At 42.3% G+C, this 13781-nt stretch overlaps 3 protein-coding genes and 1 long non-coding RNA gene across 5 annotated transcripts; 2 read left to right on the top strand and 2 right to left on the bottom strand.

Moving 5' to 3' along the window:
* Window positions 1-550: 550 nt before the first annotated feature.
* Window positions 551-1117, top strand: LOC129754110 (uncharacterized). Its single transcript, XR_008738969.1, has 3 exons — window positions 551-706; window positions 767-909; window positions 1036-1117. It is a non-coding gene; the product is annotated as an uncharacterized LOC129754110 (long non-coding RNA).
* A 4156-nt stretch (window positions 1118-5273) lies between these two features.
* LOC129754844 (thiamine transporter 1-like) lies at window positions 5274-7893 on the top strand. Of its 2 annotated transcripts, none has more exons than XM_055751075.1 (3): window positions 5274-5556; window positions 6209-6483; window positions 6559-7893. In XM_055751075.1, the coding sequence occupies exons 2-3, from the start codon at window positions 6358-6360 to the stop codon at window positions 7780-7782; spliced, it is 1350 nt and encodes a 449-aa protein (XP_055607050.1). In that variant the 5' UTR covers window positions 5274-5556; window positions 6209-6357; the 3' UTR covers window positions 7783-7893. The 2 variants fall into 2 exon arrangements, with proteins under 2 accessions (XP_055607050.1, XP_055607051.1); XM_055751076.1 differs by having other exon boundaries at window positions 5274-5642.
* Window positions 7894-10330: 2437 nt separating this feature from the next.
* On the bottom strand, window positions 10331-10936 carry LOC129753626 (uncharacterized protein K02A2.6-like). The gene has a single exon (XM_055749459.1). The coding sequence runs from the start codon at window positions 10934-10936 to the stop codon at window positions 10331-10333; it is 606 nt and encodes a 201-aa protein (XP_055605434.1).
* A 525-nt stretch (window positions 10937-11461) lies between these two features.
* On the bottom strand, window positions 11462-12574 carry LOC129753625 (uncharacterized protein K02A2.6-like). Its single transcript, XM_055749458.1, has one exon. The coding sequence runs from the start codon at window positions 12572-12574 to the stop codon at window positions 11462-11464; it is 1113 nt and encodes a 370-aa protein (XP_055605433.1).
* Between the last annotated feature and the right edge of the window lie 1207 nt (window positions 12575-13781).

The raw sequence follows: 13781 nt of genomic DNA, 5'->3' as shown, positions 1-13781 counted from the left end.
TAAGTTAGTCTAACGAGCAGGGCCGAGCAGTCTCAAGAGACCACCATCACAGTTTAGTTTGGAATCTATACTATCTGGAGAACGTGAATCCAGCTGCGGATGAGCATTTGGCACAAAGTCACAAAGTTTTTGTAAGTTATGATTATCGATTATGCAAGCATAAACCAAAAAATCGAAACTACTAATTGTTACTACTGTTATTGGAACTAAACTACCTAAAGGAAATGAGCCAATTTACATTTTCTACACGCAGCGAAAAGTAGTACCATTGAACTAAAAAAAATGCATCTTTGATTCAAAAACCTTGTGTACATTGAAACAAAATCAAATTTCCTTGATTCAAGTAAATTTTATATTGAACTGAACTTTTTTCCCATAAAACCAATGTTTCAAATTTTTAAATCAAAATATTAAATTTGAATTTAAAGAATTTTTTTAAAACTTAGAATCAAAGTAAAAATTCATTGATTTAGATGAGTTTTCTTTTGAACCAAAGTTTTTTTTCGTCAAATAGTCGACACATCTTCATTAGCTTCTTTTTGGTGAACGGGTCATCAAAAAGGTTTTTCGACAACCAGTCAGACCTATTTGTTTTCTGCGGAATCTTCCTGCCGCGCAATCGCCAGACAGCATCGGAATCACAAGACGTACCCGGCGTAGGAAAGTTTCGACAGCTTTGAGAGCACAAACGATAGTGGACTCCCAGGTAGGTCTTTCAAAATCAATTTAATTGCAAATAAACCGTCTACGTAACAAAATTTCTCAGGGCAACTATTCATCCATCTAATTTGAAGAGGTAACTGTACCGACTGCAATCGCTTCCGGTCCGGTCCAAGGAGACTCAACATCTGGCGCTGAAACCCTTCATCAGTTGTTCGGATGGAACTGTCCGCCAACAAACATCGTCCAGTAAGTACTTTTCATGCAATTTATGCAAATAATTTTATATTTTTTTCAATTGCATTAATTACCCTCATGTCGTTTTTTGAAAGCTTCATAACAAGCCGTATTATGTGTTCTCCTCCTTATTTTCAGATGTACCGGTTCAAGAATTCTTATCCTGGTGAAAATCGATTATCTAAATGATGAACATGTATGGGAGAGTGGGGAATCATGGGCCACTTTTTTTCGTTGTTCCATAACTTCTTTATTTTAAAAGATAAAATGAAAATAAAAAATGGTATGGTTGTCTACATTTCCAAGGTATCATAAGGTACTTTTTTAATTTTTTTGATGATTTGTTTTCCCCAAATTCTGACTGTTTGAAAAAAAGCAATATTTTTTGGATTTTGAAAAATGGTGGGGAATCGTGGGCCACCAAATCCAAATTGACCAAATAACATGCAAAGTTCATGAGTTGACCCAAAACTGTGATTTCCTAATTCATTTCGTTGTTTTAAAGCAATTTCAGATGATGAAATGAAAAAGAAAGCTGTGTATGATCGCATAGATTCCAAAACCTGGCTCGCGAACGTTTTGGCAAAAATTTTTATATAGGATGGGCAAAATATTTTTCATAACTCTTCATTTGGTATAAGAAAACTTTGCAGATAGGAAAAACGTATTTTAAGTTCTGAATGTGAATAAAAACATAAAAATATAGGTGGTTCAAGATGTGTGGCCCACGATTCCCCACAAGCTATGATTTGCAAATTGGTTGCGTTTGTGTGAGTTATTGATGTTTCATCAAAAATTCCTTATACACGTGAAAGATCATTACAAAACTAAGATCATAAGCGTATGAGCCTATTTTTGTTATGCACTTTAGGTTCCCCATCGATGAAATTAGCGTGTGATTTTTTAATTATGTAAGTAAATTTTTCAAACTTGCCAGCCGATGCGGATTTTGCAGCTTATAAATTGGTGAGCTCGTTCCTTGCAATAATTTTTTCTATTACCATCTGCAATTCCATCTTAAAATGAAGCTGTGTAAAGCGCTAATTTTGTTGTAAAGTTTATCATATTGTGTATGAAAATCCATAAAGATTCAAAATTGGAAACAAAGGTAAAAAAAAAACTAGCGATCGCCGGTTTGGGGAAGTTTTCTTTCATGATATTGTCAAAGTGCAGTTTATCAATGCTAAGCTTGCTGCGACCATAACAGTTTGCTGCTTCTCAAATTTATCCAGTATAGATTTTGAAACCTTTGGTGAAATAATAAGAATGTTTAATTTTTTCGACTATGTTATTCAATTTCAAAAGACTAAAGAATTGCGATTGATTTTGTTTTTTTTTTTAAATTTTATAAAGGGATTCTGGAGTTTCTTTCAAAACAGGGAAAATAACTATAAATGAAATGGAATTGCAAGTGGTAATAAGGTAAGATATGAAACAATATTATTAATTCATTATATAATGAAATAGCTTAACTCTATTGTGGGGTTTAGTGGGGGGAATGGACAGGACATTAAACTATTAGAAGACTGATATACAATGGATTGTGGATTCAAGCCAGCCGGAGTATCTCGACAAATTTAGAATTATGGGTAGGGTACTTAAGTACCTTTTCAGGATTCTTTATTTGTTTCGAACAGTTGGAAGAAAGTAAGATGAGTCAAACCTGTCCCAAGCCAGTGGTAACGGACCCCTTGGTTGTGCTGCAATTATTGTTGATGGGTTAAGAATGAACAATTTTTGAATGTGCGATCGAGACTTCCCGTACCGCCTGGGGTCGAAAGACCTATCAGCCACTGGTGGGTTCTCATACTACATACTACTACATACATGTAAGTAAATTTTTCAAACTTTTTTTTGCTTGATAAATAAAAGAAGCATATGATGCGTATTTCAGTCAACAACAAATAGAAATATATGCTCACATAAAGCGACGACGCAAAAAGTTGGTTTGAGATTTTCATCTCAACACACATTTGAGATATTAAAAGTGGCCCACGTTTCCCCATGGCCCACGATACCCCACTCTCCCCTACTTAAATAGAAATAAAATGTTTTAACCATAATTGATTTCTTTTTATTTCCAATAGGACGACCATTAATATGTAGTACTAGAATTTTTAGAAACAACAAACGGAATTGAAAAACAAATGCTTTTAAATTGAAACCCAAATACTGTTGGAATAAGGCAAAATTTCATAAAACTAAACGAAAGGGTTTTTGAATCAAAAGCATTTAATTGTTTGAAACAAAGAAAAAGTTTTGATTCAAAGGAAAGCATTTCTTCGAAACAAAAGAAAATGCATTTGAATCAAAGGAATTTTTATTTTTCCCAAAATCAAAGGAAAAAATCCTTTGTTTTTGCGGCATTTTCCTTTGAAACTAATTTCTATTTTTCTGCGTGTATCAACTAAACTCAGGTATATTTATATTTTTTTTTAAACTATTATTGATGTTACCTACGTGCATTTAAAAGACGAGGATTTTCAAATCATTAGTTTGCTATCAGCTTTAACGCTAACATCGTGTTTATTACGCAGTAGATATTTAGTCGAAAAAACTTTGGAAAGAGTTGTTTGTGATAATATGGAACAAAAGAGCATAGTGTTACTTTTTGATCCAAAAGAATCTCAAATAGTAAATGCAAAAAAAGCGTTTGAATATATCAAGGCAAAATATAATATTGATCTTGCCAAAGATGAACGACTATTTAAAAAGGTGCACCGCAAACAAGAATGCTTTGAGAAATACAATAAGGATCATCTGATCCTTTTATAAGTTCAATAAATCTAGAGAGTAGAATGCGAAAGAATGTATCACTTGAATATCCAGATGTTGTAAAATCACTTTTAGTATTCGAAGATATGGACAGCTCTGAAAGCAATGCACTAGATGAATTAATGGATGATGTTAAACAACTGGATGATAATTTTGATCTTGATGAATATGTAGAAAATGAATAGAATTGGTCAGGGGGGTGGTTAGATCTGGGCTTGAGGGGGGGGGGGGGGGTTAGGGGTGGTCAGATAGTATTCGACATCCCGAGCAACTTTGCCGAAGACAGTAACTCTTTAGGACTTCAATTGGCGGAGATATAGTTTTGGCCACCAGTTTGCATGGATATGCCCCATAGGCCATAGTGCATCGATCTAAGACGGAAATCTGTTCTCGAGAGCGACCCTACACAATTTCAGAATTTTTTATTAATAACAAAATGTATTTTCTTCATAAAAATGTCAGTGAATGTTTGAGTAAGGGTTGTGGTCTGATGTTCGACGCAACTTTGTCGCGATGCTCTCACAAGAACGTTGTACGGCACTTACGTCCATTTTCAGGATACAATTCCGGATTCTTGTAGTCAGTTGCTTCGTGTCCTTGGCCCTCCAATTGTTTTTATACACTAGGGCACTGATTGAGCCAAAGAAATCCTCTATTGGGCGGCACTGGGGCAAGTTTGTTGGGTTACGATCATTCGGCACGAACTGTATCTTTTTCTCCTCAAGGTACGCCAGCCAGCCAGAACGAATGACGTCCCGCGGTATTTTTTGGTCATCCACCGACACTGTGATTTAACCGTCTCAATCTGCTCCTCCGTGTACTCCGGCGACTTCGTCTTCTTCCTGCAGACGATTCCTTCCATCTTGAGGGTACGATGGATCAATACGTGGGAGCAGCCATATTTCCGACCGGCGTCACGCAGGCTGGTTGCGTCCTTGTTGTCAAACAGCTTCTTTAACGATGTCTTCCTCTGCTTCGTCATTATCGTCACCGGACGACCACTTCCGACCTTCCGCTCTACGTTCAGGGAACCCAGGATACGATATACCGCACTGACAGGTACATTTTCTTCCTTAAAATGTGCTACCGTGAACTTTTTTCTTTGCTGGAAATGCGTTTCGTAGAACCGTACAATGCGTTCGCGGAGCACGTGCTGTTTCGAGGCCATCTTTGCTTTGACTAAATTCAAACTAGCAAAACCAAACACGCCTACTGTTTCTAGGGAGCCCAAAAAGCAATTTTCTTGGAGAAAGAAAATTTTACGCTCTTTATTCGAGTTACTGAAAGGTATTGAAAACATTCTCATTTTTTTATTTTAGACCCGTAATTTTCTTCCAACTTTATTTTTCAATTGGTTCCACTGAAAAAGAAAAAAAAGCATATTTTCTTTCAGACATCGTGTTAATTGCGACCGTATAAAAACTCGTTGTACCTTTCTTCCCGAGTTTGCATCATTTTCTAAATTTCTTGGATGTGAATCAATAGGTGAAATTTTAGGAGTGAAAATTTAAAAACGACCACACACAAGTTGCTCAACTTTTGTCCGACACTGTAAACAACACTCGCATCATGCCTCGGTTTGCCCTAAACCACGCCGTAGCATCCTTGCATGTCGATACATAGGGCAAGCATAAAGACCACGCGGTCGACGAAATTTCACCTACACTGACATAAGTTAGTTTGTCCCCACACTTCCCAGTCGCTATGTTCAACAAAGGAAACGCAAAAAAACAGGGGGAAAAAACAGAAGAACCGAGGCGATGTTTAATCAGTGTTTATCTGGCTTATCTAGCACCGATCGGATTTGATAATAGGTTGTTAAACAGCTATCAGTGTAGAGTTAGCCGGGTGATAGTTGCAATAGAAAGAAAACAAACAAATTTGGTGAGTGTTTATCGGTGTGACAAAGACACAAAAACATACAAAAATAGTGATTTTACGTAAGAAGTCGCAGCTATTTGGTGCTATAGGTAATTGATTGGAATAATTCGATATCGTTCCTCCACTGTGAAGACAGTAGCTGTGGCATTCGAACCTATGTTTACATGCTGATAACAGCACGATAGTAATCGATCGAATTTGGAGGTGGATTAAATACTTTTCCCAACAATCCGATAGCTATCTAATTGGGTAATTTTGCCTTTTGAGTTTAGATTATAGAAGGTTTTTGCAATAAACATGAGAATACAAACTTTATAAATTCCCTTCAAAACCTCTATAAGCTTAACCGTTGCTTAGACGAAACAAAATTTTTAAACCACAGGCATCGACTTTCTTTCAAAATAGCAGGATAGACAGCATGGCTCTTCTAGAGAGACAAAACATGATTGAATTACAATCAACGCTTATAAAATCTATCAAAGCCGAATGCATACATCACATGGCTACAGTCTTTATGACTGTCATTCAAACAATTAGCAGCGCTTCAAAACACTCAAGTCTCCTATACACAATAAAATGCCTATACTAAACAAAAATCATAGACCGACACCCATCGTATCGGTGTCATTATAGCTCATATTACCCAAATTCACAGGAAGGCGCAAGAGAATCGTCAGTAGACGACAACAAGCGCTCCGGTCAGCACTCGATCGAACAACTGCTGGCTGATGCTCTATATATACCCTCATTGTTTTACTGCTCCATCATCGGTTGGACGACGAAGACTACGATTGCACCGGCAGAATGCAACAATGGCTAAAAATATCGTTGATGTTGTGCACCTTCGGATTTCTGAAGGAAATCCGTCCCAGTGAACCGTTCATCGTGGACTACCTGGCCGGACCATGGCGCAATCTGACGATGAATGAGGTATGATTTTTTTTTTCAAGTAGATACCTAATCGAACAAAATTGATTGAATTTAACTTTTTTTTTTTGCTTTCAGGTTCTTCAGGAAGGCTTCCCCGTGGGGACTTATTCCTACCTGGCCCAGCTGGCCATTATCTTCTTGATAACGGATTTGCTTCGCTATAAGCCGTTGATCGTGGTCAATGGTCTAGCGGGAATCATCGTCTGGAGCATGCTTATCTGGACGACTTCGCTGGCGGGGCTCAAGGGTTTGGAGGTTTTCTACGGAACGTACTGTGCGGCCGAGATCGCATACTACAGCTACATCTATGCCAAGGTCGATCGGGAGCACTATCAGAAGGTTACGTCACACACGAGGGCCGCTACCTATAGTGGGAAATTTCTGGCCGGCGTTCTGGCCCAGCTGCTGGTGTACTTCGAAGCAATGGACTACAAACAGCTCAACTATTTGTCGCTGGCGGCACAGATCTGTGCGACACTTTGGGCCTTCGCTCTTCCTCCGGTCAAAACGAGCATGTATTTCCACCGAAGAACCGTGACCGATGAAACCGGACCAGCAGTCCTCAACGAACACGACTCGGACAAAAACAGTGACGAAAATTCCACGGCCCGGCTATCCAAAAAACGACGTCTAATGGCGGCCTTCGTACTCATATGGGTTCATTTCCGAACGTCCTTCACCAATCTGATAGTTTTACAATGGAGCATTTGGTACGCATTGGCCATGACAGGATTCATACAGGTCATCGCCTATATCCAGGGCCTTTGGAGTGAGGTAAACCCCGCACAGCCACCGATCTGGAATGGAGCCGTGGAAGCTATCCTAACGCTACTCGGGGCACTGGCATCCCTGGCAGCCGGTTACATTCACGGAGGCTTCCTGAAGCAACGCAGCAGCCTCTTCGCTCTAGCCATCCTATCCCTAGGCCAGGGAGGAGCCATCCTCTTCGCTACAATGACCAAAACCCTACTGATTTCCTATCTCGGTTACATTATATTCGGGGTCCTCTACGCCTTCACCATAACCGTCGTGAGTGCCGAAATCGCTAAGAACATCTCCGACGACACCTTCGGTTTGGTGTTCGGTTTCAACACTTTGGTGGCCCTCTCCCTACAGACCCTACTGACCTATGCCGTGACCGATGCCGATGGCTGGTTTGCCTTGGATGTGATTGGCCAATTTACCGTTTATGGGTATTACTTTGTCGCATTGAGCGGCATCTATCTGATATTCCTGATTGTGGAGATAATCAGCACCACCTTCTGTAGGAGAAGGAAAGATGATAACAACACTCTGTAGTAGTTAAGTACACAGGCAAACACCTTCTCGCTTACTTATCGTTACGTTTGACAATTGTGAAGATGCTTAGGTACCTGTAGCATTATCTCTAGACTGATTTTTGTATCAAATTAGACTGAAAGATTAGATTTTTCATGACTTTTTTCGAGGACACAAACTATGTTAAGATGACAGGCCCTGTACTTAATCACCCTGATGATTAAAGTTCTGAATGAATACATATTGGACTTTTTAGGAACGCCGGATAAAGGAGGGGGAGGGGTCAATGGCGTCATGCCCATTTCGGTTTTAGAGGAGGACAATGATTGAAATTGTGGTAAATTGTGGCCAATTGTGCGGCAAAGTGAATAAATTTGAGTTAAAATTAGAGAAACCAGTGCTAAGAGAGATGTGCAAAGCGCAAACTTTGAAGCAGTTGTGGAATTTTGATCATTACCATTCCAATTGTAAAGAATTCTCTCTATTCATTGCAATTTCCCGGGGACAGCTCAGTGAGAGGCATTCAGGAGGCACCCGCACTTCAGGAGCTGGATTGGAAGAAGACACGGTGAAGTGGAGTTTCATATGACGCAATTCCTGACTGGTCATAGATTCTTCGTGAAGAACCACAACAGGTTAGGACCAGAGATGTTAAAATCGCGAGTCTGCATACTCGCACTTTACCCTTCTTTGCAGAATGATTTTATTTCGTTAAACTCAATCTGCAATGATGCTATCTAAAGTTCAACTCGGAAAGTATCAGGAAGTAAGCTTCGGGTAAACTCGGCAGGAGTAAACAGCAATCGGAGGAAACATCAGCGAAGCAAACGAACAGTTCTGCGAATTTAAAAAAAAATCGTTTTCGTTCGGCAGCCGAACACATCAATCGGACAACGCATGGGGGCGTGGCTAAAATTGATAGATACAAGGGAACGGGAAACGAGCGAGAGAAGGGTGCGAGGAATGTTAACTCGGTCCGTCGGGTAACGATCGCTCGTGAGCATTCGTGTACGGTAAGCTTCGTTCTGTTGTTTCGTTGGTGTGATTTTATTCCTGCGAGGCATGGAAAACATCAATTCGGAACTGTTCTCTTCGTTTTGTGTGCAATCACGTCATGATTGGAACAAAGATAAAATCAATCTGCACACAACAAGTTAAACTCGGAAAAAATCAGCCGAATGATTCTTTCCGAAGCGAGTCTACACACCGCTGGTTAGGACATGTAGATTCGCCATATTGTCCGGCTTGTGGCGTCCGGCGGTGTTGAAGAGGTGATGAAGAGATGAAGCGGTGATGAAGAGGAGACACTCGAACATGTAGGTTTTGCCGGTCCGAGGTTTGTGGCGGTACGTACGACATACTTGTCGCCTGAGGGCCCGACACGAAATAAGATAGCGTGGTGCAGGGGATATGTACGGATTCCAAAACTTGGCCTGCGATCAACGATGGGTTCGCCCGGATCATGACACCCCTGCAGAGGAGCTGGTGTCAACGGCAGTCCGGCAGTAGTGTGCGTCCGATCCCTTGATTGAAGCTACAAAGATCAGGCATCATCTTCTGCGTAGCAGAGGTCATGGGTGCGCCGCAAACATGTGTAGAGTTACACACCGCCGCAGGCGGTGACAGGCGCCAGTCCAGGACAAGCTGCTCTCCATCTGGCAAACGACGGGCAGAAATGCCGCGGTCCAAAAATCCTAGGGTTGTCAGCTAAAGGGATACAACAAGAACTGATAGCGGTCGGATCAGACTGACCCCATCGACGAGGGGCTTTCAAGTAATAGTGTTGTACTTTCGAATTAAGCTTAAAAAGACTGTTTTACAAAAAGTGCTAGTTTATTAGTCAAAAGGCAAAACAGGACTCCCAAATTATTTTCGCTATGTCGTAACTATGGTGATGCACGCTAGTAGGTAGAAACAACGGCCTACTAGTCGGGTTGTAATATTCCTCCCTTCTGATTTCCAGAATACTAGGCACGGCTCAAATCTTGACGGCATTCTGATCATACGCTGAGGTCGGTTGGAACCTGGAGGAATACGTTCTTGGGTTGATTGTTGAGGGCTCTGTTCTTCAACGGCTTCCAGGAATTCAGCTTGATCGTCTGCTTCAATAGTTGAGTCGAGCTGGTTTTCAGGACCGTTGATAGTAGCAGAGGAACCCGGTTGTTGTTGAATCGGTTTGACGTACTGGGTTGTTAAAACTCCTTCGGAACGCTGTGATGATGTGGTGTCCTGCTGTTTTATTGATGGCAATCCAAACATATCGACAAGGATGTTCAATGGTGAATTGCTACAACTTTTCACTCTCACGCCGCTTGATTTGGTTGGCATGTGAGCGAATGAGTTTCCTTCTATCGTGCCATTCATCCAAGAGTATGTTGAAGTTGACTTGACCAAACGCTTTGACAATCACTCCGGAGGCCCATTTCCATTTTTTGTGTTGTAAAGTTTGGCATAAACTTAGTCACCAGGCTTGAGAACGGAACAACTTGTAGACTTTGGAAATGTTTGTTTAATTGGACGCAGCAAACTTAACAATGTACCCATACCACAGCCAATTCATTAATTCCGCTCAAAATTCGGCTTGGAGTGGATCGGTAAGTTTTTCTCCCTCGTTGATTTTTAACATCGACCGCTTGAGTGTGTCCACAAACCTCTCTGCCTGGCCGTTGGACTGTGGATGATACGGTGCTGAACGAAGATGTTGAATACCATTTGAAGCGCAAAACGATAAAAATTGTTCGGATGTAAACTGGCTTCCGTTGTCCGAAATAATCGTCGATGGATTTTCAAATCGGGCGAACAGCTCTTCTAGAAATTCGATCACGGCTGATGTTGAAGGTGATCGAAGGATTCGAATTTCCGGCCATTTGGAATGCGCATCCACAACGACTAGAAAATGTTGATCGAAGAAAGGACCGGCGAAGACAATATGGATTCGCTCCCAGGGGGTCTTCGCTTGTGGCCCCGGCTGCGGTGGAAGTTTCGGTGGTGACTTGGAATGTGATGCACAATTACTACATTGCTTGACGAATGTTTTGATGGCTGCATCTATTTCGGGCCAGAAGACGTGACTTCGGGCAATGGTCTTCATCCGCTCAATTCCAGGATGCCCACGTTGTAGTTGCTTGAGAATGCATTGACGGAAGCATTCAGGAATTACTAATCGATCGGTCATCATCAGACAATTTGAATCACGGAGAGAGATTCACGATGAGGGTAAAATTGACGAACAGCTGCATCTTCAATGTTGTTGCTTGAGGGCCATCCTGCTTGAATGAATTGGATGACTTTCTGCAGGGTAGGATTCCGACTGGTAGCTTCGCGAACCATACGAAAAGTTAATGGTACAGACTAATCGCTTCGTCTAGTGAAACACGAACGTCTTCCTCCAATTGCACTATAGCAATGATGAAATCCTCGTCTGGTTTTGTGTGGTTGTCGATTAAACGAGAGAGCACATCAGCATAGCCAAATTGAGTTGTCGATACATATTCGATGTTGAAATCGTAGCCCAACGCTGGAGACGATTAGCGGTGTGCAACGGGATACCTTTTTTTCGAGCCGAAAATTCGCAATAACGGCTGATGGTCCGTTTGCAACGTGAACTTCCTTCCGAGTAACATTCTGTTGAATTTGGTTACCGCAAACACCAGTGCTATTCCTTCCTTCTCCACTTGGCTGTGCCCGATTTCTGCTTGCGTCAGGGACTTGGCTGCATGCGCAATCGCCTTGAGGGAACCGTCAGGAAATCGATAGTTCCCAGCGAAGGATCGAAGTGTGTGAGCAACAGGTCGGATTGAAGAATGGCTTTGAACCTGTCGAAAGATTGCTGACATTCACGGGACCAATAGAATTTGACATTCTTCTTGAGAAGAGCATCGAGTGGACGTCCTAGTTGATGCATTTCTTGGACGAACTTGGCATAGTAGTTGACTGCGCCCAGAAAAGAGCGCAACGTAGTGACATCGCTTGGGGGTGGCATCTTGGCGATTGCTTCAACCTTAGCTGGATCAGGATGCAGACCGTCGGCGTCAACAATGTGCCCAAGATACTTGATGCGATGTCGGAGGATGTTGCACTTTTCTTCTCGCATATGAAAACCATATTCTTCAAGGCGTTTGAAAAGAGCGATGAAGAATTTGTGATGATCGTCGAATGTTTTGCTGAAGACGATGATGTCGTCCAGGAACGATTCCACACCCTCAAGATCCGCAATCATACCGCCCATGAGCTGTTGGAAAGCCCCGGGTGCTGACTTGACTCCCGGTGCAAGGCGATTGAAACGGTAGAGACCTCGATGTGTGTTGATTGTGAGAATGTTCTTGGCTTTGTTGTCCACTTCTACTAGAAGATATGCATCGGAAAGATCGATGATGCTGAAAAACTTGCAACCGTTGAGTTTAGAGAATATATCTTCCGGAACCGGAAGTGGATAATTGTTGGCCTCAAGAGATGCATTCAATCCAGTGGAATAATCAGCACACATACAAACCTTGCCACCTGGTTTCCTTAACACGACGATAGGAGCGGCCCATTGAGAAAAATCGACTGCGTTGATAATTCCGAACTTCTCCAGACGGTCAATTTCGACGTCAACCTTTGCCACTGAGGTGAATGGCACTGGTCGCTTCGGCTTGAATACAGGTCGTGCATCCGGCTTGAGAAACAGTTGCACTTTTGCTTTCTTGCAATGCCCAAGTGTGTTGTTGAAAACATTTGGGAACGCCGCCTTGTAGTGCTGGATCGATGTAACTTGGTTGGTTTGAACTTGGTTGCAAATCGTGGAAAGAGGAAGTGACCACAATTCGAACATTTCGAGCCAGTCCAGACCGAAAAGATTCAGGTGTTGATGGTTCGTCACGTAGCACTATCCAGATTTTGTGGTGTTGCCCAGAGTGATGCTACATTGCAGTTGACCGATGATGTTGAGGGAATTTCCAGAAGCGGTTTTTGCTTGGGTACCAGTTGGAAGCAGCGGTGGTGAGCCAAATTTCTCCCATGAGCGCTTTGATAGGACGGTGGTGTCTGATGCTGTGTCAAACTGCAACCGTAATATCACTCCGTCAATGATGACACTCAGGAATTTTCTTGGTGCTGAACTGCTTTCTCGGTTGATAGCAAAAATTCATTCGTTGACATTGGGCTTCTGCTTCCTTTTCGGTTTTCTTTTGCTTTCGGCTGATTGCTTCGCCGAAAAGCAGTTGCAGTAGCCTTCCTTGTGGCCCGTTTTATTGCAAACTTTGCAGGTGTGGTTGGAAAATTGACAGTCCCGCACACAGTGCATTCCCCCACACTGCCAGCAAGGACTCCTGGGAACGCTTGACGGTTCCTTTGATGTAGAAGCGGACTGATACGACGGCATTTTCTTATTGATAGCGCAGATTGAAGCTGTCGTTGGTTGCTTCCGTTCCAGCATAGCACATTCTACTTCCCCTTCGGAGTCAATCCCGACAGCAACCTGGTCCGGATGTTGGATTCCTTCGGAGATCGTAGACCGCAGATGAAATACAAAGATTTGAACTGATCGGCAATGATTCGATTCAGCTCAAAGTCTTCGCAGCGCTTGTTCACGAGTCCGGCGTAGGTTATGTAATCCTCTTCCGGCTGCTTGGTTACTTGGAAGCATTGATACCGCTTGTTGAAAAGCGAAATCCGTACGCCGAATAACCGCTTCAGTTTTGCGACGGTGTCGGCCACAACACTTACCATTGAAGGGCGACCCTATAGTTCCCAACAATCGAAGCTGCGGGGATAAGACTATAACTTCTTCGTAGTGGATATCGTCGAGAAAGCGTTATTCCACGATCAGGGAATACCCACGGGTAGAGAGGTTCTCGATGCCAGGCGATCCTCTCGAGTCGGTGTAGGATGACTTCTTCGTCGGGGATCCCCCAAGTAGTTGGGTTCAGTCTCGCGCGTGTGCTGTGACAGACGCGAATTTAGGATAAGCTGCTCTCGTTCGGCACACGACGGGAAAAAAGGCAACGAACCTCGAATTCTAGGGATAAGAGGTCGATTCT

The sequence above is a fragment of the Uranotaenia lowii genome, chromosome 3 (assembly GCF_029784155.1).
Source record: "Uranotaenia lowii strain MFRU-FL chromosome 3, ASM2978415v1, whole genome shotgun sequence".
Lineage (NCBI taxonomy): Eukaryota > Metazoa > Arthropoda > Insecta > Diptera > Culicidae > Uranotaenia > Uranotaenia lowii.
The sequence above is the reverse complement of the archived record's forward strand: the minus strand, read 5'-3'. Positions and strand labels throughout refer to the sequence as shown.